General features: G+C 45.1%; 1 protein-coding gene across 2 annotated transcripts in view; it reads right to left on the bottom strand.

The window, feature by feature from the left end:
- Window positions 1-445: 445 nt before the first annotated feature.
- LOC139371412 (mitogen-activated protein kinase 14A-like) overlaps window positions 446-26,811 on the bottom strand; it is a 40,891-nt gene continuing 14,525 nt past the window's right edge. For both annotated transcript variants that reach the window (XM_071111808.1, XM_071111806.1), the window contains 10 exons: window positions 17,822-17,880; window positions 17,169-17,280; window positions 16,740-16,769; window positions 15,565-15,612; window positions 14,832-14,946; window positions 14,518-14,589; window positions 5,409-5,488; window positions 2,751-2,829; window positions 2,090-2,263; window positions 446-1,994 (listed from right to left, as the gene is read on the bottom strand). In XM_071111808.1, the coding sequence (XP_070967909.1) occupies window positions 1,927-1,994; window positions 2,090-2,263; window positions 2,751-2,829; window positions 5,409-5,488; window positions 14,518-14,589; window positions 14,832-14,946; window positions 15,565-15,612; window positions 16,740-16,769; window positions 17,169-17,280; window positions 17,822-17,880 (837 nt within the window). In that variant the 3' untranslated portion in view covers window positions 446-1,926. The remainder of the gene's footprint in view (window positions 1,995-2,089; window positions 2,264-2,750; window positions 2,830-5,408; window positions 5,489-14,517; window positions 14,590-14,831; window positions 14,947-15,564; window positions 15,613-16,739; window positions 16,770-17,168; window positions 17,281-17,821; window positions 17,881-26,811) is intronic.

The raw sequence follows: 26,811 nt of genomic DNA, 5'->3' as shown, positions 1-26,811 counted from the left end.
GTATAAATTAGAAGAGATTCTGAATATTGTCTGGTTTGAGCGCTGTACTGTATAAATTAGAAGAGATTCTGAATATTGTCTGGTTTGAGCGCTGTACTGTATAAATGAGAAGAGATTCTGAATATTGTCTGGTTTGAGCGCTGTACTGTATAAATTAGAAGAGATTCTGAATATTGTCTGGTTTGAGCGCTGTACTGTATAAATTAGAAGAGATTCTGAATATTGTCTGGTTTGAGCGCTGTACTGTATAAATTAGAAGAGATAAATATGTTGAGCGCTCCATGGGAATAATCACAGTGCATCCTATATGGCAGCATATTCCCTATTTAGTGCACTACTTTTCAACAGGGCCCTATGAGATCTGGTCCAAAATAGTGCACTATATAAGGAATAATGTGCTATTTTGGCATGCACTCAAGAGACAAATGAAAAGATAAAAAAGGGGTTAAATACAGTAGGGGGTGCTAGCATCCCACGCATTTAATAAAACAGAATAACAAGATACATCTAGGGACATACAGTTATTTAAGAATACATTTCAATATGATTGAAATCACATTGTCAACAACCAGGAGTGAGAATCCAGTGATTTCTGAAGACTATAGATTCCTAGAATGTTATGTTATTAATTGGATCTCTATGCCTATAGCTATCTAAATGGAAGCTCCAACTCTGAACCTCAAAGCACTCCACAGAGCAGACACTATGGATACTTGGGAAAAAACCATTCTGATTTCAGCATCAGTCTTGTAATACGGGGATGGAGGACTTTAAATACATTCTATTAAATAACATTTTGTGACAGTCACATTACCTCTCCACTCATTTTTAATCAGACTACACAGAGGACAGGACAGTGCTCAAGGAGGCAATGATACAACAACGGAGTGAAATAAGAAACAGACCGAGACGGGTAGAAAAATAGATAAGTTAAGGGGTAGGATGAGCGAATAAACTACCAAGCCCCTCCCCCCTCCCTCTTTCTGGGTGATTGACTTGAAAAGATGGATGTCAAAACTTCACTATGATTAAAAGTTAAAACTGGTGTACATTCTAATGGAATACAATTTAATAACAATCCCTCTGAGTATGGAACCTGCCAGTCTCTCCTAAAGGAATGCGAAGGGGCAACATTCTAAGCCTTGAGGGTTCTATGTGTTCTATGATAATAGGGACTTCTAGGCAGTATTACTATTGGTGCACAGTATCATTTATTTACAAGAGGGCAGCCTTATTTACACATCTAAAACCCTGCCGGGCATAACAACAGCGTACAGTTTGACAACGGAGACAAGGTTTGTCGTAGACGAGCAGGTCATGACCACTGTTGTATTTCCTACAGGCTTCTATCCAAAAGGCTATAAACTACAGACCATAAATAACAGATCGATAAATGCAGTGGTTTGTTGGTTAAACCATGTGATTGTTTTTGCGATATTGAACGTTAAAATCTGAGCACCTTTTCCAAGAATTTAGGTAGTTTTTGGCAAATAATGTGACTTAATAAACTCTAAAACACATAAACACTAGATAATATATTACAAAGTAATTTCCCCAATTCTTCCCAGGGACCCAATCAAAGACGATATAATACAGAAAGCAGGAGGAGGGTGTAGAGGGGAGTCACCTTTGACCCTTGACCTCTAACCCCAGAAATGAATGACGGCAGGCACTTGAATGTCGTGGCTTCCTGTTTGCTTGTTTGAACTAGTCTGGTGAGTTGATAGTCCTCACACAAGGTTGCGTGCTCCGGATGTAAGTTGTATCTAAGTACAGATCTAGGATCAGTTTACCCCCAGATCCTAACCTAAACCATTAGGGGATGAAACACAAAACTGGCCCTAGATCAATGTCTACATGCAACTTCTTCCTCACAGTTCAGTAAGAGAAGGAGGCGGGATTAGCAATGACTTCACCCTCGTCCCCTCAGGACTCCATCTCGTCTCCATCGAATGGCAGGGGCTCGAAACTGCAAACCTCCTCATACGTCAACCCTGGGAGAGAGGGAGGTGGGAAAACAAGAGAATCAGAGGTCAGTAGACTTGTTCAGCACCTAGTTAAATAAGAGTATTTTGTTATGTCCACCTACTTTTCCACTCCTCTATCTCCAGCTCTCTGCTCTCGAAGCTCTGGTCGTATGGCTCGGACTCTGGCTCATCGTCAGGGTCGTGGTACTGGGAGAAGTAGGGGTGGGCCAGGGCCTCGGACGCTGTGATTCGCTTATCAGTGTCCAGAACCAGCATCTTCTCTAACAGATCCACCGCTAGTGGCAGAGAAGGGGGTGGGAGAAAGGGAAAGGGATTGTAAACAGAGTGTGTCTGATTAGACAGTGTGAGTGAGTGTGAACATTCCACTAGACAGACAAAAACCTTCTTTCTTACTGGGTAGCATCAAAAGACAGAGAGTATAAATGAAATGCTTTGTGTTAAACAGTGTGTGTGTGTGTGTGTGTGTGTGTTAAACAGTGTGTGTGTGTTAAACAGTGTGTGTGTGTGTTAAACAGTGTGTGTGTGTGTGTGTGTGTGTGTGTGTGTGTGTTAAACAGTGTGTGTGTGTGTGTGTGTGTTAAACAGTGTGTGTGTGTGTGTGTGTGTGTGTGTGTGTGTGTGTGTGTGTGTTAAACAGTGTGTGTGTGTGTGTGTGTGTGTTAAACAGTGTGTGTGTGTGTGTGTGTGTGTGTGTGTGTGTGTGTGTGTTAAACAGTGTGTGTGTGTACGTATATTACACTACACAGACTAGCCCATTATTACCTTGTGGGTTAGCGCCAACAAACACATCAGCAAAGTTCCTCTTGAGCATCTGGGGAAGGGAGTTGATGTAGTTTCTGGCCTGTCAAAGATACACACATAGCGGCTCAACACACATTCCACTCAACACAGCTCAAAAACACACTGGGTAGAAAACACAGAATTGACTTCAACACTTCCCACTCTGTTTCTGAAATCAAGTGATCCCACAGGACGGCTGTGAAGATAGCTTTCTGTACACTTAGGGCCAAAACTTGATCAGAATGCGTAAATGGATGCCAATGGGAGAAGGACATTTCAGTTACACAGTGGATGTACAGGTAACTGCCAAAATAAAGGAAACACTTGAGTAAACAAAGGGATAAAAAGTATATTGAAAGCAGGTGCTTCCACACAGGTGTGATTCCTGAGTTAATTAAGCAATTAACATCCAATCGTGCTTAGGGTCATCTATTAAAAAATAAATCACCTAATCACATTTAATGAAATGTTTATCTACTTTGAAAATTCTTATACCACATTTCCAAACTTTTTAGGAGATCATGTCAACAACTTTTTTTTTTGCCTGACTGCTGCCTCAAAACACTCACTGCGCAAAATGACAAGTGCATCTTCTCTTTGGGCATGCTTGGAATCCAATAATATATGCATGGACTATAATTTATCTGGGCTGGTATGCATATTGAAGTATCAACTCAACCTTAAATAGCTTTACTGATAAAAAACAAACAAACAGATCTCAGTGACTTTAAAACAGGGGTCTCAAAGGAGCACAGGGGGTTTAAAGGGTGTGTGTGTGTGTGCGTGCGCGTTTATGTGTGTGTGTGTGTGTGTGTGTGTGTGTGTATGTGTGTGTGTGCGTGCGTCTCAGTCACCAGATCTCAACCCAATTGAACACTAATGGAAGATTCTGGAAGCAGCGCCTGAGACAGTGTTTTCCACCACCATCAACAAAACACCCAATTATGGAATTTCTTGTGGAAGAATGGTGTCACATCCCTCCAATAGAGTTCCAGACACTTGTAGAATATATGCCACAGTGCATTGAAGCTGTTCTGGCGGTTCGTGGTGGCCCAACACCCTATTAAGACACTTTATGTTGGTGTTTCCTTTATTTTTGACAGTTACCAGGAATTAGGGCTTTCAAAGCACTCTGGGAAGTGGTGAGATTACATCAGAGACAAAAGGCAGACTTGTGCAGAGAGAGGGTGGGAAGAGCTCTGCAGAGTGTAACAAAATTCTAGGGCCAATATTGTCATCAAACCAAAAAAATTGCAAGGTTGATTGGCTTTCAGAGGGAAAAGGGCTTGATGTTGTGACTCCAATTCTGTCTCTGCCTGGGTTCCGTGGACAGAGAGCAATATCAAATCAGAGTTTGTCACATGACAGAATACAACAGGTGTAAACCATACAGTGAAATGTTTACGTACAAGCCCTTCCTCAACAATAAAGAGTTCAAGATCAAAAAGGTGAGAAAAAATTAATTGTAAGACATGCTACGGAGTATTTTTTTTCTTAAACATCCCACTTTGGTCTGGATGTGTCAATGTGTAGGTCACACATGCATAATCTATGAGCAGAATTACTGTTTTACCTCAATTAGCCACGAAATCCCTAGTTTGAAAGAGAGTGTTTTCTGGAATCTGTGCGGTGTCATTTCCCCCATGGGCCAGCCCCCTAGCAATTAGTTTCAACCAAGGAGCTTCAGCCGCTCGCCATCTGAGCGACAGCTAGCAAGACGCACACACAGCAGAGTGAGAGGGCATTGACGCGGTGCACATACAGTGTCTATAGAAAATCTACACCCCCTTGAACTTTTTTCACATTTTGTTGGCAATTATTTTGTCATTGATCTACAGTACACAAAATTCTCCAAGTCAAAGTGAAAGAAAATGCTACACACTTTTACAAATTAAATAACTAAAATATAGTTTTGTTTAGGCAAGTTTTTCAGGAAGAAAATAAACAGCAAAATCCTACAGCAAATCTTTAGTCTGCTTTACACCAGACACTGGGAGATTAATTTACCAGGACATTAACCTACAACACAAAGCCAACTCTACACTGGAGTTGCTTACCAAGAAGACAGTGAATGTTCCTGAGTGGCCAAGTTACAGTTTTGACTTAAATCTGCTTGAGAATCTATGGCAAGACTTGAAGAATTTTGAAAAGAATAACAGGCAAATATTGCACAATCCAGGTGTGCAAAGCTCTTATGAGACTTACCCAAGAGTACTTATCTAATCAAGGTATAATAGCATTTTAATTTTTCATTGATCTTTATTATTATTTTTTTAAATCAATTTTTCTTCCATTTTGACAAGAGTATTTTGTGTAGATTGTTGACAAAAAAAATGCCAATTAAATACATTTTCATCCCACTAAGTTAGACAATAAAATGTGAATAAATCCAAGGGGGGAAAGTAGACTTTCTATGGGCACTGTATCGGCACATATGTGACGTAGTACGCAATTTCCGGGGACCACGTTTGCCCCGTGAGCTTTCAGAACTACTCGCTAAAAAGTATACAAAAGTACTTTTAAAAAAAGGCATGGAGAATCTCTTTAAAAAAGGCATGGAGAATCTCTTTAAAAAAGGAAACAACATGGGACTTGTGGGAAGGCCTGCTGCAGCTTGTATGAAATGTCGTAGTGCCTCACCTCGTGGCTGGGCATCTGGCTAATGAGACAGGCCGGGGGCGTTCCTGTCAGCCTCATGATCTGCTGCAGCTGGTTTATATCTTTCAGGCTCAGGGTCAAGGGTCACACATCATTCTGTCACACAGGTCAAAGTGTCCCTAAACTACAGTTGAAGTCAAGAGGTTCACATACACTCCACAAATGTCTTGTTAACAAACTATAGTTTGGCAAGTCGGTTAGGACATCTACTTTGTGCATGACACAAGTAATTTTTCCAACAATTGTTTACAGACAGATTATTTCACTTATAATTCTCTGTATCACAATTCCAGTGGATCAGAAGTTTACATACACTAAGTTGACTGTGCCTTTAAACATCTTGGAAAATTCCAGAATATGATGTCATGGCTTTAGAAACTTCTGATAGGCTAATTGACATCATTTGAGTCAATTGGAGGTGTACCTGTGGATGTATTTCAAGGCCTACCTTCAAACTCAGTGCCTCTTTGCTTGACATCATGGGAAAATTTAAAGAAATCAGCCAAGACCTCAGAAAATAAATTGTAGACCTCCACAAGCCTGGTTCATCCCTGGGAGCAATTTCCAAATGCCTGAAGGTACCACGTTCATCTGTACAAACAATAGTACGCAAGTATAAACACCATGGGACCACGCAGCCGTTATATCGCTCAGGAAGGAGATGCGTTCTGTCTTTTAGAGATGAATGCACTTTGGTGTGAAATCAATCCCAGAACAACAGCAAAGGACCTTGTGAAGATGCTGGAGGAAACAGGTACAAAAGTATCTATATCCACAGTAAAACGAGTCCTATATCGACATAACCTGAAAGGACGCTGAGCAAGGAAGAAACTGCTCCAAAACCGGCATAAAAAAGCCAGACTATGGTTTACAACTGCACATGGGGACAAAGATCGTACTTTTTGGAGAAATTTCCTCTGGTCTGATGAAACAAAAATAGAACTGTTTGGCCATAACAACCATCGTTATGTTTGGAGGAAAAAGGGGGAGGCTTGCAAGCCCAAGAACACCATCCCAACCGTGAAGCACGGGGGCGGAGGCATCATGTCGTAGGGGTGTTTTTCTGCAGGAGGGACTGGTGCACTTCACATAATAGATGGCATCATGAGGCAGGAAAATTACGTGGATATATTGAAGCAACATCTCAAGACATCAGTCAGGAAGTTAAAGCCTGGTCGCAAATGGGTTTTCCAAATGGACAATGACCCCAAGCATACTTCCAACGTTGTGGCAAAATGGCTCTTAGGACAACAAAGCCCTGACCTCAATCCTATAGAAAATGTGTGGGCAGAACTGAAAAAGTGTGTGCGAGCAAGGAGGCCTACTAACCTGACTCAGTTACAGCAGCTCTGTCAGGAGGAATGGGCCAAAATTCACCCAACTTATTGTGGGAAGCTTGTGGAAGGCTACCCAAAATGTTTGACCCAAGTTAAACAAGTTAAAGGCAATGCTACCAATAACTAATTGAGTGTATTTAAACTTCAGAGGTCAGAGGAACAGAGAAGAAACATGTGTCAGAGGAACAGAGAAACATGTGTCAGAGGAACAGAGAAACATGTGTCAGAGGAACAGAGAAACATGTGTCAGAGGAACAGAGAAACATGTGTCAGAGGACCGGGAGGTCCGTGGGGCGACGCACAATTGGCCTAGCGTCGCCCGGGTTAGGGAGGGCTTGGTCGGTAGGGGTGTCCTTGTCTCATCGCGCACCAGCGACTCCTGTGGCGGGCTGGGCGCAGTGTACGCTAGCCAAGGTGGCCAGGTGCACGGTGTTTCCTCCGGCGCATTGGTGCGGCTGGCTTCCGGGTTGGATGTGCGCTGTGTTAAAGAAGCAGCGGCTTGGTTGGTTGTGTATCGGAGGACGCATGACTTTCAACCTTCGTCTCTCCCGAGCCCGTACGGGAGTTGTAGCAATGAGACAAGATAGTAGCTACTACAACAATTGGATACCACGAAATTGGGGAGAAAAAGGGGTCAAATTCAACAAAAAAAATAAAAAAATAAAAATAAAAAAAGAATACAAGAATATAGACTGAGAGCAGCCCATGTATCTGGGAGCTGGACATACACAGGGAGCTGTGGTGTTTAGTTAGAGTTACAGTGAGTGGCTATATAAGGGCAGGACAGGAAGAAAGTATAGTAGTTTAGGAGGTTGTCATAGTAACGCAGAGGCACAACCCAAACGCAGAACACTCAGACTCAGATTTTCATAAAGAGCTCAGGTTCCAGGGTTGTCATGGAATTTTAAGGTTCAACTGATCAACATCTATACCACTTGACTTGAGGACAGTTTCCAAAACTTCCTAAAATATATATATGCATGTATTGGCCCACTAAAATGTGTATCTATTCAAACTCGTCCCTTTTTCAGGACCCTGTCCTTCAAAGATCATTTGTAAAAATCAAAATAAACTTCACAGATCTTCATTGTAAAGGGTTTAAACATTGTTTCCCATGCTTGTTCAATGGACCATAAACAATTAATGAACGTGCACCTGTGGAACAGTCATTAAGACGCTAACAACTTACAGACGGGCGGCAATTAAGGTCACAGTTATGAAAACTTAGGACACTAAAAAGAGGCCTTTCTACCGACTCTGACAAACACCAAAATAAAGATGCCCAGGGTCGCTGGTCATCTGCGTGAACGTGCGTTAGGCATGCTGCAAGGAGACTGCAGATGTGGCCAGGGCAATAAATTGCAATGTCCGTACTGTGAGACGCCTAAGACAGCGCTACAGGGAGACAGGAAGGAGAGCTGATCGTCCTCGCAGTGGCAGACCAAGTGTAACAACACCTGCACAGGATCGATACATCCGAACATCACACCTGCGGGACAGGTATAGGATGGCAGCAACAACAACTGCTAGAGTTACACCAGGAACGCACAATACCTCCATCAGGGCTCAGACTGTCCGCAATAGGCTGAGAAAGACTGGACTGAGGGCTTGTAGGCCTGTTGTAAGTCAGGTCCTCACCAGACATCACCGGCAACAATGTTGCCTATGGGCACAAACCCACCGTCGCTGGACCAGACAGGACTGGCAAAAAGTGCTCTTCACTGACGAGTGGCGGTTTTGTCTCACCAGGGGTGATGGTCGGATTAGCGTTTATCGTTGAAGGAATTGTTGATCCCGTTGAAGCGGGATTGATTTGGAGGTGGAGGGTCCGTCATGGTCTGGGGCGGTGTGTTACAGCATCATCAGACTGAGCTTGTTGTCATTGCAGGCAATCTCAATGCTGTGCGTTACAGAGAAGACATCCTCCTCCCTCATGTGGTACCCTTAAAATGCAAATGTATGCATGCATACAGTGGGCTCCAAAATCACTGACACCGCTGCCTGGCAAAGTACAAACAATACTTAAACAAATAGAAACAATATCATTATAGAGATAAACTCAAAATACCAACATGTGAGAAACACTGTACTTTATTCATGTTTCAATGGAACCAACCAAAATCATACAATTATTACAATTATCCTCTGGCAAGGATAACAGCATGGAGTCTTTTCCTGTAATGTTTGACAAGGTTAAGGAACACATTTGGAGGGATTTTGGACCATTCCTCTATGCAGATCCTTTCAAGATCCTTCACATTCTTGGGTTTGCACCCATCAACTGCCCTCTTCAACTCAGCCCACAGGTCATGCAAGAACATTGATTTTGCTGTCACAGAACCATTTCTGTGTGGATCTTGAGGTATGTTTTGGGTCATTGTCTTGTTGGAAAGTCCACCTACAGCCAAGTCCCAGCCTTCTGGCAGAGGCAACCAGATTGTCAGCCAAAATTGCCTGATACTTGGTGGAATTCATTATGCCATCAATCGTAACCAGTGCCCCTGGGCCTCTGGAATTAAAACAGCCCCAAAACATCACTGACCCACCACCATATTTCACCGTGGGTATGAGGTGCCTCTCCTTGTATCCATCTGTTTCACCATGGGTATGAGGTGCCTCTCCTTGTAGGCATCTCTGTTTCACCGTGGGTATGAGGTGCCTCTCCTTGTAGGCATCTCTGTTTCACCGTGGGTATGAGGTGCCTCTCCTTGTAGGCATCTCTGTTTCACCGTGGGTATGAGGTGCCTCTCCTTGTATGCATCTCTGTTTCACCGTGGGTATGAGGTGCCTCTCCTTGTATGCATCTCTGTTTCACCGTGGGTATGAGGTGCCTCTCCTTGTATGCATCTCTGTTTCACCGTGGGTATGAGGTGCCTCTCCTTGTATGCATCTCTGTTTCACCGTGGGTATGAGGTGCCTTTCCTTGTATGCATCTCTGTTTCACCGTGGGTATGAGGTGCCTTTCCTTGTATAGATCTCTGTTTCACCGTGGGTATGAGGTGCCTCTCCTTGTATGCATCTCTGTTTCACCGTGGGTATGAGGTGCCTTTCCTTGTATGCATCTCTGTTTCACCGTGGGTATGAGGTGCCTTTCCTTGTATCCATCTCTGTTTCACCGTGGGTATGAGGTGCCTCTCCTTGTATGCATCTCTGTTTCACCGTGGGTATGAGGTGCCTCTCCTTGTATGCATCTCTGTTTCACCGTGGGTATGAGGTGCCTCTCCTTGTAGGCATCTCTGTTTCACCGTGGGTATGAGGTGCCTCTCCTTGTATCTCTGTTTCACCGTGGGTATGAGGTGCCTCTCCTTGTAGGCATCTCTGTTTCACCGTGGGTATGAGGTGCCTCTCCTTGTATCTCTGTTTCACCGTGGGTATGAGGTGCCTCTCCTTGTATCTCTGTTTCACCGTGGGTATGAGGTGCCTCTCCTTGTAGGCATCTCTGTTTCACCGTGGGTATGAGGTGCCTCTCCTTGTATGCATCTCTGTTTCACCGTGGGTATGAGGTGCCTTTCCTTGTATGCATCTCTGTTTCACCGTGGGTATGAGGTGCCTTTCCTTGTATCCATCTCTGTTTCACCGTGGGTATGAGGTGCCTTTCCTTGTATGCATCTCTGTTTCACCGTGGGTATGAGGTGCCTCTCCTTGTAGGCATCTCTGTTTCACTGTGGGTATGAGGTGCCTCTCCTTGTAGGCATCTCTGTTTCACCGTGGGTATGAGGTGCCTCTCCTTGTATGCATCTCTGTTTCACCGTGGGTATGAGGTGCCTCTCCTTGTATGCATCTCTGTTTCACCGTGGGTATGAGGTGCCTTTCCTTGTATGCATCTCTGTTTCACCGTGGGTATGAGGTGCCTTTCCTTGTATGCATCTCTGTTTCACCGTGGGTATGAGGTGCCTCTCCTTGTATCCATCTCTGTTTCACCGTGGGTATGAGGTGCCTCTCCTTGTAGGCATCTCTGTTTCACCGTGGGTATGAGGTGCCTCTCCTTGTATCCATCTCTGTTTCACCGTGGGTATGAGGTGCCTCTCCTTGTAGGCATCTCTGTTTCACCGTGGGTATGAGGTGCCTCTCCTTGTATCCATCTCTGTTTCACCGTGGGTATGAGGTGCCTCTCCTTGTAGGCATCTCTGTTTCACCGTGGGTATGAGGTGCCTCTCCTTGTAGGCATCTCTGTTTCACCGTGGGTATGAGGTGCCTCTCCTTGTATCTCTGTTTCACCGTGGGTATGAGGTGCCTCTCCTTGTATCTCTGTTTCACCGTGGGTATGAGGTACCTCTCCTTGTATCTCTGTTTCACCGTGGGTATGAGGTGCCTCTCCTTGTATGTATCTCTGTTTCACCGTGGGTATGAGGTGCCTCTCCTTGTATCTCTGTTTCACCGTGGGTATGAGGTACCTCTCCTTGTATCTCTGTTTCACCGTGGGTATGAGGTGCCTCTCCTTGTATGTATCTCTGTTTCACCGTGGGTATGAGGTGCCTCTCCTTGTATCTCTGTTTCACCGTGGGTATGAGGTGCCTCTCCTTGTATGCATTTCTGTTTCACCGTGGGTATGAGGTGCCTCTCCTTGTATGTATCTCTGTTTCACCGTGGCTATGAGGTGCCTCTCCTTGTATCCATCTCTGTTTCACCGTGGGTATGAGGTGCCTTTCCTTGTATGCATCTCTGTTTCACCGTGGGTATGTGGTGCCTCTCCTTGTATCCATCTCTGTTTCACCGTGGGTATGAGGTGCCTTTCCTTGTATCCATCTCTGTTTGACCGTGGGTATGAGGTGCCTCTCCTTGTATCTCTGTTTCACCGTGGGTATGAGGTGCCTCTCCTTGTATCCATCTCTGTTTCACCGTGGGTATGAGGTGCCTCTCCTTGTAGGCATCTCTGTTTCACCGTGGGTATGAGGTGCCTCTCCTTGTAGGCATCTCTGTTTCACCGTGGGTATGAGGTGCCTCTCCTTGTATCTCTGTTTCACCGTGGGTATGAGGTGCCTCTCCTTGTAGGCATCTCTGTTTCACCGTGGGTATGACGTGCCTCTCCTTGTATCCATCTCTGTTTCACCGTGGGTATGAGGTGCCTCTCCTTGTATCTCTGTTTCACCGTGGGTATGTGGTGCCTCTCCTTGTATATCTGTTTCACCGTGGGTATGAGGTGCCTTTCCTTGTATGCATCTCTGTTTCACCGTGGGTATGAGGTGCCTCTCCTTGTATGCATCTCTGTTTCACCGTGGGTATGAGGTGCCTTTCCTTGTATGCATCTCTGTTTCACCGTGGGTATGAGGTGCCTCTCCTTGTAGGCATCTCTGTTTCACCGTGGGTATGAGGTGCCTTTCCTTGTATGCATCTCTGTTTCACCGTGGGTATGAGGTGCCTCTCCTTGTAGGCATCTCTGTTTCACCGTGGGTATGAGGTGCCTTTCCTTGTAGGCATCTCTGTTTCACCGTGGGTATGAGGTGCCTCTCCTTGTATGCATCTTTGTTTCACCGTGGGTATGAGGTGCCTCTCCTTGTATGCATCTCTGTTTCACCGTGGGTATGAGGTGCCTTTCCTTGTATGCATCTCTGTTTCACCGTGGGTATGAGGTGCCTTTCCTTGTATGCATCTCTGTTTCACCGTGGGTATGAGGTGCCTCTCCTTGTATCCATCTCTGTTTCACCGTGGGTATGAGGTGCCTCTCCTTGTAGGCATCTCTGTTTCACCGTGGGTATGAGGTGCCTCTCCTTGTAGGCATCTCTGTTTCACCGTGGGTATGAGGTGCCTCTCCTTGTATCTCTGTTTCACCGTGGGTATGAGGTGCCTCTCCTTGTATCTCTGTTTCACCGTGGGTATGAGGTACCTCTCCTTGTATCTCTGTTTCACCGTGGGTATGAGGTGCCTCTCCTTGTATGTATCTCTGTTTCACCGTGGGTATGAGGTGCCTCTCCTTGTATCTCTGTTTCACCGTGGGTATGAGGTACCTCTCCTTGTATCTCTGTTTCACCGTGGGTATGAGGTGCCTCTCCTTGTATGCATCTCTGTTTCACCGTGGGTATGAGGTGCCTCTCCTTGTATGTATCTCTGTTTCACCGTGGGTATGAGGTGCCTCTCCTTGTATGCATCTCTGTTTCACCGTGGGTATGAGGTGCCTCCCCTTGTATCCATCTCTGTTTCACCGTGGGTATGAGGTGCCTCTCCTTGTATCTCTGTTTCACCGTGGGTATGTGGTGCCTCTCCTTGTATATCTGTTTCACCGTGGGTATGAGGTGCCTCTCCTTGTATCCATCTCTGTTTCGACACCAAACATGCCGATGCTGTTTCTGACCAAAATGTTCCATTTTGGTCTCATCTGACCAGAGCACCTTCTTCCAGTCATAATTTAAATGAGGTTTGGCTAACTCCAAGTTCCTGTGCCTGTGTCTTGGGGTCAGAAAGGGGTTTCTTCTAGCAGCCCTTCCAAAGAGCCTGTGGTTGTGAAGGTAGCGTCTGATGGTGCTTCTTGAAACCTGGTGACCCCAAGACGCCACCAAGGCCTGCAAATCTTTCAGTGATTCTTGGGGATTTTGTTGCTTCTCTCACGATCCTCCTCCCTATCCTGGGGGGCAAAATGCATTTGCGTCCTCTACCCGTGAGGTTTTCCATATCTTTAGAATTTGTAAATAATTCCCCTGACAGTTCTCAGTGGAAATTCAATCGTTTGGATCTTGGATCTTCTTGTAGCCATGACCAGATTTATGAAAGTCTACAAAGATCTTTCTCTTTTCAACTGCCAGTTCTTTTGTTTTCTTCATGGTGTTGGACGACAAAGGGATATTGCATGTGTGTTCTAGTTTTTATACCCTAGTGAAACAGGAAGTGATGTAATGGCTCAATATAGTTCCTTAAAGACTTCATGGTTTAATTTTGGTAGATGTTATTTACAATAATCTTTAAGGGTGCCATTAATTGTGAAACCTTGATTTGGAGGACATAGATTTTTAATTAAATGAATAAATTATTTTGGTTGGTTCCATTGAAACATTAATAAAGTATGGTATTTCTCACATGTTGGAATTTTGAGTCTCTCTATAATTATATTGTTTATATTTTTTAAAGGATTGTTTGTGCATTGCCAGTCAGGGGTGCCAGTAATTTTGTAGGCCCATAAACATGTATATGTATATGTATATATAGGCCCATTAAAATGTACACATACTTCCTATCTTGTTTTAGATGTTCAAGAGTGGGCTGATTTTTTATCTCTCTATTTTTTTTTTATACCCCCTTTTTCGATCTTGTTTCATCGTTGCAACTTTCCAAAGGGCTCGGGAGGCGAAGATCGAGTCATGCGTCCTCCAAAACAGGAGCCGCCTAACCCGGAAGCCAGCCGCACCAATGCGTTGGAGGAAACACCATTCAACTGACGACCAAGGGTCAGCCTGCAAGTGCCAGGCCCACCACAAGGAGTCGCTATGAACCAAGCGACTCCCCACCCGGCCAAATCCTCCCACGCTGGTCCAATTGTACGCCGCCCTATGGGGCTCCCGATCACGGGCCGTTGTGATATAGCCCCGGTTCGAACCCGGGTCTGTAGTGACACCTCTAGCACTGCAATGCCCCCAAAAATATCATTTTCCCCCAAATAATAATTTCCCAAACAAACAAAACAATTAAACCTCCCGCGGGCCATATTGATTGGGCTCGCGGGCAAGATCCATATGTTACCCACCCTTGATGTAGGGGTTAGGGGTCAATATTGAATTTGTCCATTAGAACTTTTCTCCGTCACCATGACGACAGTGAAAGGATACGGTCGGTGCCGGGGAATAACGTCCGTCCAGTGAGCAGCTCTGCCATGATGCAGCCGACTGACCAGATGTCCACTACAACAACAAAAACATTGTTACCATCCATTCATGTAGTTGTCGGTTTTCTTGTGTGTGTGTGTGTGTGTGTGTGTGTGTGTGTGTGTACTAGATGAGTATGTACCAGGTGTGTGTTGTATCTGTAGTAGTGATAGTTAGTATATCATTCATTACCTGTCATGTTGTAGTGATAGTTAGTATATCATTACCTGTCATGTAGTAGTGATAGTTGTAGTGATAGTTAGTATATCATTCATTACCTGTCATGTTGTAGTGCATCCAGTTCAGCATGATCTCTGGGGCGCGGTACCACCTGGTCGCTACATAACCAGTCATCTCATCATCAGTGTGTCGCGCCAAACCAAAGTCCAGGATCTGACGGATAAATTAAGAGATAGGTGTGTGTGTGTGTGTGTGTGTGTGTGTTGTATATGCGTGGGTGTATGTAAAGATAGGGTTAGCTTTAAACAAACTCCACAGCAGATTAAATCCTACGCTTCTAACCTCGTGTGTGGGTGGAGTGTATTAAAGCCACTCTAATAATAATGAACACACAGTACTGTAAACAGTACCATCCAACAAGAACTATTACTGCTGGTACAAACTGTGTTATTACATGTTTTATGTTGCTGATCTGAATGTTGGCGACTGTCAGGTGTTTAATTATTATTATATATATATTTTAAAGACAACTACAGTAACATATCGCTTTCTAGCTGGAGAAGAGGAGCTGATCAGAGCAGATGCTATATCTTAATTTGTCCCTGCTTCTCGCAGCACCAAGATAATTCTGCAGCAACAGGAAATGTGAATTATTATGTGGATTATAATTAATGGACATTGTTGTAGAGGTTGACACATTTTTCGTTCGGGATAATCAAGCCTGACATTTTAAACCTTTAATACATTACAACAAAGTGATCAGATTAAGACAGCAGGTCTATAGGCACTAAGCAGGGTACAGTAGGCCAATAGTTTTTTTAAATGCTTTACCTTGAGCTCACAGTCCTCATTCACTGCCAGATTACTGGGCTTCAAATCCTGTGGAGAGAGGGAGGGAGGGAGAAGGGAGAGAGACGAGAGAGATGGAGGGAGGGAGAAGAGAGAGATGGAGGGAGGGAGACGAGAGAGATGGAGGGAGACGAGAGAGAGGGAGGGAGACGAGAGAGAGGGAGGGAGAAGAGAGAGATGGAGGAGGGAGACGAGACAGAGGGAGGGAGAAGAGAGAGATGGAGGGAGAAGAGAGAGATGGAGGGAGAAGAGAGAGATGGAGGGAGACGGAGGGAGACGAGAGAGAGATGGAGGGAGAAGAGAGAGATGGAGGGAGAAGAGAGAGATGGAGGGAGACGAGAGAGATGGAGGGAGAAGAGAGAGATGGAGGGAGACGAGAGAGATGGAGGGAGACGAGAGAGATGGAGGGAGAAGAGAGAGATGGAGGGAGAAGAGAGAGATGGAGGGAGAAGAGAGAGATGGAGGGAGAAGAGAGAGATGGAGGGAGACGAGAGAGAGGGAGGGAGACGAGAGAGAGGGAGGGAGAAGAGAGAGATGGAGGGAGACGAGAGAGATGGAGGGAGACGAGAGAGATGGAGGGAGAAGAGAGAGATGGAGGGAGAAGAGAGAGATGGAGGGAGAAGAGAGAGATGGAGGGAGACGAGAGAGATGGAGGGAGACGAGAGAGATGGAGGGAGAAGAGAGAGATGGAGGGAGAAGAGAGAGATGGAGGGAGAAGAGAGAGATGGAGGGAGAAGAGAGAGATGGAGGGAGACGAGAGAGAGGGAGGGAGACGAGAGAGAGGGAGGGAGAAGAGAGATAGGGAGGGAGAAGAGAGAGATGGAGGGAGAAGAGAGAGGGAGGGAGAAGAGAGAGAGGGAGGGAGAAGAGAGAGATGGAGGGAGACGAGAGAGATGGAGGGAGAAGAGAGAGATGGAGGGAGAAGAGAGAGATGGAGGGAGAAGAGAGAGATGGAGGGAGAAGAGAGAGATGGAGGGAGAGAGGGACGGAGGGGAGAAGAGAGAGATGGAGGGAGAAGAGAGAGATGGAGGGAGGGAGAAGATGGCGAGAGAGAGGGACGGAGGGGAGAATAAGGAAGGTATTGAGTAATATTCCCACCCTCCACCCCATGCAAGCATCTTGATTTAAATATGAAATGTAAATATGATGTAACTTACTCTGTGGATGATGTCTGCTGAATGGATATACTGCAAAACAAAACAACAATTAAGAACAAACCTTTACCTGCTGCAGCTATGGAAAAACACAGACCAGACCAGACCCAGACCAGACCCAGACCCGACCCAGACCAGACCCAGACCCGACCCAGACCCAGATCCAGACCAGACCCAGACCCAGACCCAGATCCAGACCAGACCCAGACCCAGACCCAGATCCAGACCCAGACCCAGACCAGACCAGACCAGACCCAGACCAGACCCAGACCCGACCCAGACCAGACCCAGACCCGACCCAGACCCGACCCAGATCCAGACCAGACCCAGACCCAGATCCAGACCAGACCCAGACCCAGATCCAGACCCAGACCCAGACCAGACCCGACCCGACCAGACCCAGACAGAAACAGACAGACAGGACAGACAGACCTTGAGTCCCCTGAGGATCTGGTATATGAGGAATTGCACATGGTCGTCTGTCAGCTTCTGACACTTCACTATGTTGTTGAGGTCCGCCCCCATCAGGTGGGTCACCAGGTACCTGCCAATCAAAAAAAAGAAGAAAAAAAGAGGAAGACAAGTTGTCACCATGGCAACAAAACAAGAGAGAGTATTGAAAGAGAGAGCATGTCTCCTTTGCCAGCACTACGAATGTCAAGCCATAAACACTGCTAAAAGCTTTACATATCCTTTAGGGTGAACCAGGGAGAGTGTGTGTGTGAAGTGATATGAAGTGAAGGATATTGCGTCAGTATTCTACACACACACTGGCAGCCATGGAGAAAGTGGAATGGTTGTTACCATGGAAATAAGGAATAATGTGTGCACGTGGTAATCCTGCATGTTCCTTAGTGAGATGAACCACACAACAAACCATACGAAATAAAGATCTGCAGAAATTGGTTTGTTTAAATAAACCATTATATTCCACATGCATGTGTGTGTGTGTGTGTGCATCTGCGCATGCGTTCTGCTAGGCAATTCAAACTCCACGTGCTATACGAACTGCCAGAGAGAGAGAGAGGGGGGGGGGGGGGTAGAAGTGGAGGAAAGAGAAGGAGAGAAAGAAAGTGAATACTCACACGTCGTTGAATTCCTCTAGGCTGGTGGCAGGCGTGAACACATCCAACAGACCAATCACCTAACAGCAAAGGTCAAAAGGTTACACAACATTCTACACACAACAGACACGACTCACACTACAGATAAAGGTCACACTAGAAAAAAAAAAATATATTGTCCGTGTCTGAATAACCGTACTTGCGTTCTAAATTTCAAGCAGACCACGATAGTCCCTGTGCCCAAAGAAGCGAAGGTAACCTGCCTAAATTATTAAGTGCTTTGATAGGTGCTTTGATAGGCTGGTCATGGCTCACATCAACAGCATCCTCCCGGACACCCTAGACCCCCTCCAATAAGCATACCGCCCCAACAGATCCACAGATGACGCAATCTCAATCGCACTCCACACTGCCCTTTCTCACCTGGACAAAAGGAACACCCATGTGAGAATGCTGTTCATTGACTACAGCGCAGTGTTCAACACCATAGTGCCCATAAAGCTCATCACTAAGCTAAGGACCCTGGGACTAAACACTTCCCTCTGCAACCGGATCCTGGACTTTCTGACGGGCTGCCCCCAGGTGGTAAGAGTAGGCAACAACACGTCTGCCACGCTGATCCTTAACACTGGAGCTGTACTTAGTCCCCTCCTGTATTCCCTGTTCACCCACGACTGCGTGGCCAAACGACTCCAACACCATCATTAAGTTTGATGACACAGCTGTGGTAGGCCTGATCACCGACAAAGATGAGACGGCATATAGAGAGGAGGTCAGAGAAGTGTGGTGCCAGGACAACAACCTCTCTCTCAAAGTGAGCAAGACAAAGGAGCTGATCGTGGACTACAGGAAAAGGCAGGCCGAACAGGCCCCCATTAACATCGACGGGGCTGTAGAGGAGCGGGGAGAGTTTCAAGTTCTTTGTGTCCACATTACCAGCGAACTATAAACATACCAAGACAGTCGTGAAGAGGGCACGACAAAACCTTTTCCCCCTCAGGAGACTGAAAAGATTTGGCATGGGTCCCCAGATCCTCAAAAGGTCCTACAGCTGCAACATTTAGAGCATCCTGCCCGGTTGCATCACTGCCTGGTACGGAAACTGCTCGGCATCTGACTGTAAGGCGCTACAAGAGGATAGTGCGAACGGCCCAGTACATCACTGGGGCCAAGTTCCCTGCCATCCAGGACCTATATAACAGGTGGTGTCAGAGGAAAGCCCATAAAATTGTCAGAGACTCTAGTCACCAAAGTTATAGACTGTTTTCTCTGCTACCGCATGGCAAGCGGTACCTGAGCGCCAAGTCTAGGACCAAAAGGCTCCTCAACAGCTTCTACCCCCAAGTCATTAGACTGATGAACAATTCATAAAATTGCCACCGGACAATTTACATTGACCGGTGGCAATTTGATTGATCCCCCCTCCTTTAGTATACTGCTGCTACTTGCTGTTTATAATCTATGCATAGTCATTTCACCCCCACCTACATGTACAACTAGCCCGTACTACTGTTTATTATCTATGCATGGTCATTTCACCCCCACCTACATGTACAACTAGCCCGTACTACTGTTTATTATCTATGCATGGTCATTTCACCCCCACCTACATGTACAACTAGCCCGTACTACTGTTTATTATCTATGCATGGTCATTTCACCCCCACCTACATGTACAACTAGCCCGTACTACTGTTTATTATCTATGCATGGTCATTTCACCCCCACCTACATGTACAACTAGCCCGTACTACTGTTTATTATCTATGCATGGTCATTTCACCCCCACCTACATGTACAACTAGCCCGTACTACTGTTTATTATCTATGCATGGTCATTTCACCCCCACCTACATGTACAACTAGCCCGTACTACTGTTTATTATCTATGCATGGTCATTTCACCCCCACCTACATGTACAACTAGCCCGTACTACTGTTTATTATCTATGCATGGTCATTTCACCCCCACCTACATGTACAACTAGCCCGTACTACTGTTTATTATCTATGCATGGTCATTTCACCCCCACCTACATGTACAACTAGCCCGTACTACTGTTTATTATCTATGCATGGTCATTTCACCCCCACCTACATGTACAACTAGCCCGTACTACTGTTTATTATCTATGCATGGTCATTTCACCCCCACCTACATGTACAACTAGCCCGTACTACTGTTTATTATCTATGCATGGTCATTTCACCCCCACCTACATGTACAACTAGCCCGTACTACTGTTTATTATCTATGCATAGTCATTTCACCCCCACCTAACCTTTAACCCTGCACCCTGCTGTATATTGCCTCGTTATTCTTATTGTGTTACTTTTTACCATTACTTTTTATTTTAGTCTACTTGGTAAATATTTTCTTAACTCTCCTTGAACTGCACTGTTGGTTAAGGGCTCGTAAGTAAACATTTCACAATAAAGTCTACACTTGTTGTATTCGGCGCATGTGACAAATAAAGTTTGATTTGAATAGTAGGCTGATTGGTTATGCGAAAATAGACTGTTTTGTATTTTCTAACGTGTAGTATGATTTAAAATGCCAGGATGTCATACTCATAGCTTGCATGCTATTGAGGAAGAGATGAGTCTTTTCTGATCTAGGTGTGTTTGACAAACGCTAATAACATCTGCTGATAATCCCAGAATGGGACCAGCTGTAGCAAAATGGAGGACTGGAGGGGAACAAAGCAATTCCACATTAGATGATGTGTTCTCAGTATGGGTGAGTAGAAGCAGCCTTGTTTTGGTTAATGAAGAACAGAAGAAGCGTGTACTGGATCTGGCTAAATTAGTAACATGTATTGAGCTTCAGAGCAAGGCGCCTGCCAAAGGAGTTATAGCTGGAGTCTCGTTGGATATAGATGATTGGTACCTTAGTCAGAACATCCCAGGAGTAGTCAGTGCACATCATCTGACCTGTATGGTGAACGGGGGGAAGGAGAAAGGCCTGTCGATACACTGCATTTGTGTCCAAACCATTACAGTGTGGAAATTGTAAAGAATTTGGTCACATGTCAAAATGTTTGCAGATGGGAGAAGTATGATATTGAAGAATCTGTGAATGGAAACTGTTGCAACTGTGGTGGGGACTTCCTTGAGTGCCTGTTAGGGTGAAGGAGATTGAGGTGTGAAGGATCAGGGCTGTGCAGCGGATCTCATATGTGGAGGCGGTGAAGAGAGATGAAGGGGGAAGAGGCCACAGTGTTGAAGATATGGAGGTGGATGCATTGAAACCAGTTGGTAGTGTTTTAAGTCACTTGGGTGATCTGGATACACTCATTGTGAAGAAAGTGGATTTTATGTCATTTATAGCCACAGCAGGAAGTCCAGGAAGTCCAGGAAGCTGGACATCATTATATCTGCAGCAAACATGTTTTTGGGTCTCCAAGACGTCACGGCAGAAGCGTGACAAGGACTATTTGTCGCTAGGAAATGTTCCGCTCTCACAGGTGGCTTCTGAGGCTGTGTTAGGACCTGATTAGAATTAGAATCAGAATTTTACCTGATTAGAAACAGCTTATTTTTTTATTTTTCAACACAACTGATTGGCTCAAATGCAATAAGAAGGAAAGAAATTCCACAAATGTTAATTGAAATGCATTCCAGGTGACTACCTCATGAAGCTGGTTGAGAGAAGGCCAAGAGAGTGCAAAGCTGTCAAGGCAAAGAGTGGCTACTTTGAAGAATCTCAAATATATTTAGATTTGTTTAACACTTTTTTGGTTACTACTTGATTCCATATGTGTTATTTCATAGTTTTGATGTCTTCACTATTATTCTACAATGTAGAAATAGTCAAAATAAATAAAAACCGTGGCCTCCCGGGTGGCGCAGTGGTTAAGGGCGCTGTACTGCAGCGCCAGCTGTGCCATCAGAGTCCTGGGTTCGCGCCCAGGCTCTGTCGTAACCGGCCGTGACCGGGAGGTCCGTGGGGCGACGCACAATTGGCCTAGCGTCGCCCGGGTTAGGGAGGGCTTGGTCGGTAGGGGTGTCCTTGTCTCATCGCGCACCAGCGACTCCTGTGGCGGGCTGGGCGCAGTGTACGCTAGCCAAGGTGGCCAGGTGCACGGTGTTTCCTCCGGCGCATTGGTGCGGCTGGCTTCCGGGTTGGATGTGCGCTGTGTTAAAGAAGCAGCGGCTTGGTTGTGTATCGGAGGACGCATGACTTTCAACCTTCGTCTCTCCCGAGCCCGTACGGGAGTTGTAGCGATGAGACAAGATAGTAGCTACTACAACAATTGGATACTACGAAATTGGGGAGAAAAAGGGGTAAAATTCAACAACAAAAATAAAAAAAAATAATAATAATAAAAAAAAAAAAAAAAAAACCCTTGACCCAAACTTTTGACTGGTACTGTATATTTTAGACTGCTTGTTGGATCTTGGTCGACCAACAGCCTATCGACCAGTTGACTAAATGGGGTCAGCCCTAAGGACGAATATCACACCATATGTAGTTTTTGTAAGTAATAGGCAAGACCGAGTCGGACATGGCCATTGACACAAAACAAACATGTGGTCTTCTTTCAATTGCTAAAAACTCTTCAGGGTGAATGAGGCAATGTGCAGAGTGCACAAATAGAAGGAATGGTTTCCAACTTTGTCTCTCAAGGAAAACAAGCAACTGGTGAGACTGTGCTACCACCCGGTGTCCTTGACATGATTCATCACTTTGTTTTAACATTTGACAACCGAGAACATCACGTTTCATTTAACAAAGATGATGGATTTTAGACTCCAGTAACGTGGGGTTGTTCTCAAAGCTCTGGAACACCACCGTTCTCCTTTCCTCACAAGGCAGAACATCCAATCAAATGTTATCGTAGGTGCAGCGAAATGCTTGCGTTTCTAGCTCCAACAGTGCAGTAACACCTAGCAACACCTAGCAATACACACAACAGAACGAAATAGCAGAACGAGCAATGTCAGGAATATAAAACAGTGTGTGGACACCCCTTCAAATGAGTGGATTCGGCTATTTCAGCCACAACAAGTGTATAAAATCAAGCACACAACCATACAATCTCCATACACAAAAATTGGCAGAAGAATGGCCTTATGGAAGAGCTCAGTGACTTTCAAACTGCCTCTGGAAGCATCGTCAGCACAATAACTGTTTGTCGGGAACATCATGAAATGGGTTTCCATGGCTGAGCAACCACACAAAAGCCTAAAATCACCATGCACAATTCCAAGCGTCGGCTGGAGTGGGGTTAAGCTCACTGCCATTGGACTCTGGAGCAGTGGAAACGCCTTCTCTGGAGTGATGAATCATGCTTCACCCTCTGGCAGTCCGACCAACGAATCCGTGTTTGGTAGATGCCAGGAGAACGCTACCTTCTCGCATGCATAGTGCCAACTGTAAAGTTTGGTGGAGGAAGAATAATGGTCTGGGGCTGTTTTTCATGGTTCGGGCCCCTTAGTTTCAGTGAAGGGAAATTTTACACTACAACATACAATGAATGACATTCTAGACGATTCTGTGCTTCCAACTTTGTGGCAACAGTTTGGGGAAGGCCTTTTCCTGTTTCAGCATGACAATGAATGTTCACAAAGCGAGGTCCATACAGAAATGGTTTGTCAAGATCTGTGTGGAAGAACTTGACTGGCCTGCACAGAGCCCTGACCTCAACCCCATCGAACACTTTTGGGATGAATTGGAACGCAGACTGCGAGCCAGGCCTAATCACCCAACATCAGTGCCCGACCTCACTCAGCAATGTTCCAACATCTAGTAGAAAGCCTTCCCAGAAGAGTGGAGGCTGTTATAGCAGAAAAAGGAGGGACCAACTCCATATTAATGTTCATGATTTTGGAGAGCAGGTTACATAGTTTTGGCCATGAATATAAACAAAATATAAACAAATAAATATAAATGCAACATGTAAAGTGTTGGTCCCATGTTTCATGACCTGAAATAAATGATCACAGAAATGTTCCATACGCACAAAAAATGTATTTCTCTCAAATTCTGGGAACAAATTTGTTTACATTCCCTGACAGGTGTGGCATATCAAGAAGCTGATTAAACAGCATGATCCTTACACAGGTGCACTTTGTGCTGGGGACAATAAAAGGCCACTCTAAAATGCACAGTTTTGTCACATTAAACAATGCCACAGACACCTCAAGTTTTGAGGGATCGTGTAATTGGCATGCTGACTGTATGAATGTCCACCAGTGCTGTTGCCAGAGAATTGAATGTTCACTTTCTATCATAAGCCACTTCAGTCATTTTTGAAAATTTGGTGGTACGTCCAACCTGCCTTACAACCGCAGATCACGTGTGACCACTCTAGCCAGGGACCTCCACATCCTGCTTCTTCACTTGCTGGATCATCTGAGACCAGCCACCCGGATAGCTGATGCAACTAAAGAGTATTTCTGTCTGTAATAAAGCCCTTTTGTGGGGAAAAACAAATTCTGATTGGCTGGGCCTGGCTCCCCAGTGGGTGGGCCTGGCTCCCCAGTGGGTGGGCCTGGCTCCCCAGTGGGTGGGCCTGGCACCCCCGTGGGTGGGCCTGGCACCCCCGTGGGTGGGTCTGGCACCCCCGTGGGTGGGTCTGGCACCCCCGTGGGTGGGTCTGGCACCCCCGTGGGTGGGTCTGGCACCCCCGTGGGTGGGCCTGGCACCCCAGTGGGTGGGCCTGGCTCCCCAGTGGGTGGGCCTGGCTCCCCAGTGGGTGGGCCTATGTACTCTCACTCTCCTATGCACCACCCATGGCTAATGAATTTATTTCAATTTTCTGATTTCCTTATATGAACTGTAACTTAGTACAATTGTTGAATATACATGTTTGTTCAGGATAGTATTAGTGTGTGTAGATTTTAATCTAAAATGGATTAAATTAAAAAGTGTTCCTCATCAATCTACACACAATACCCCATAATGATAACCCAAAACAGGTTCTGAAATTTATGAAAAATAAAAAACAGAAATACCATACTTATATAAATATTCAGACCCTTTGCTATGAGACTCGAAATTGAGCTCAGGTGCATCCTGTTTCCATTGATTGTCCTTGAGATATTTCTACAACTTGATTGGAGTCCACCTGTGGTAAATTCAATTGATTGGACATGATTTGAAAAGGCACACACCTGTCTATATAAGGTCCCACAGTTGACAGTGCATGTCAGAGCAAGAACCAAGACATGAGGTTGAAGGAATTGTCCGTAGAGCTCTGAGACAGGTTGTGTCGAGGCACTGATCTGGGGAAGGGAACCAAAACATTTCTGCAGGATTGAAGGTCCCCAAGAACACAGTGGCCTCCATCATTCTTAAATGGAAGAAGTTTGGAACCATCAAGATTCTTGATAAAAACCTGCTCCAGAGTGCTCAGGACCATAGACTGGGGTGAAGGTTCACCTTCCAACAGGACAACAACCCTAAGCACACTGTTACGGATACAAGTATCCTGTGTGTGTATCCTGTGTGTGTTTTCTTTTCTCTCCTTCTCCCCTCACAGGTGAAAATCATCACTCCCCAATCAGTCAACAATCAACCCATCAATCAGAAGACACACCTCCTCCTGTTTCCTACCCTATCACAGTTCCTTCCCCATGGTTTAAAAACCCCATCATTTGTTTGCTCAAGAGCTCAATCTCTTTGTAAATGCCATGTTGGTAGATCTCTGTTCTTCATAGATTTCAGTAGCGCAATCTCTTTGAAAATGTATGTATGTATGTATGTATGTATGTATGTAGATCTCTGTGTTTCACTCTCTCGTTGTGTCTTAACCTCTCTTTTGTTTGAGCACCTCCAAATCACTTTGTCATCTCCTGTGAGTATTGTGTTGGTTATGGTGTTTGTTTGTTGCTGGTGGGAAAAGGGGGAAACCAAGACAAGTCGCCCATGGGCATACACTACCCGTAGGTGAACTTTGTTAAATACACTAGTTAGAACTGGGCGGACCACCCACTGTATTTTGGTTAGTTAGCTGTTAAAGTAGGCTAGTCTAGCTTAGGGGTGTCTTTGCATATTTGTTTCTTTCCTTGGGTCCAGCTCAGCCCCTTTTCCTGCTCCCCCCCATTACCGTGTGTTTATCAAATAAACCCTGAGTTTGACGGTATTATTTCAGTTGTCGTGGTTATTTCGTTCACTTTTACTTTGTCACTATTATAATTTACATGAGTTATGTTACAGGTCTCATTACCATCCCTCCTAGACTGTCGGGCCAAAAGGGATTCGTAACACACACAGCCAATGAAACTGCAGGAGAGGCTTCGGGACAAGTATCTGAATGTCCTTGAGTGGCCCAGCCAGAGCTCAGACTTGAACCCAATCAAATATCTCTGGAGGCTCCCCAGCCAACCTGACAACGCTTGAGAGGATCTGCAGAGAAAAATGAGAGAAACTCCCCAAATACAGGTGTGCCAAGCTTGTAGAGTCATGAAGACTCAAGGTTGTAATCGCTGCCAAAGGTGCTTCAACAAAGTACTGAATAAAGGGTCTGAATACTTATGTATTATAGGGTACTGTGTGCAGATTGATAAGGGATTGATAAGGGATAAAACATTATTTAATCCATTCTAAAATAAGGCTGTAATGTAACAAAATGTGGAAAAAGTCAAGGGGTCTGAATACTTTCTGAATGCACTGTGTGTGCGTGTGTATATATATATATATATATATATATATATATATATTATAAATAAAATGTATGGACAGTATATGAATAGAAAATGTGTGTACAGCAGTAGTTATATAGGAAGAGTCTGGACTAGAATACAGTATACACACATATAAAGTGGGTAAAACAGTATGTAAACATCATTAAAGTGACCAGTGTTCCATGTCTATGTATATAGAGCAGCAGCCTCTAAGGTTCAGGGTTGAGTAACCGGGTGGTAGCCGGCTAGTAACAGGGACTAAGATTCAGGGCAGGGTACTGGGTGGAGGCCGGCTAGAGGGGAGTGTTTAACCGTCTGATTGGCCTTGAGATTGAAGCTGTTAATCAATCTCTCTGTCCCAGCTTCGATGCACCTGTACT

Source organism: Oncorhynchus clarkii, chromosome 17 (genome assembly GCF_045791955.1).
Source record: "Oncorhynchus clarkii lewisi isolate Uvic-CL-2024 chromosome 17, UVic_Ocla_1.0, whole genome shotgun sequence".
NCBI classification, from domain to species: domain Eukaryota; kingdom Metazoa; phylum Chordata; class Actinopteri; order Salmoniformes; family Salmonidae; genus Oncorhynchus; species Oncorhynchus clarkii.
Note: the sequence above shows the minus strand (reverse complement) of the source record. Positions and strands in the feature narration are given on the sequence as shown.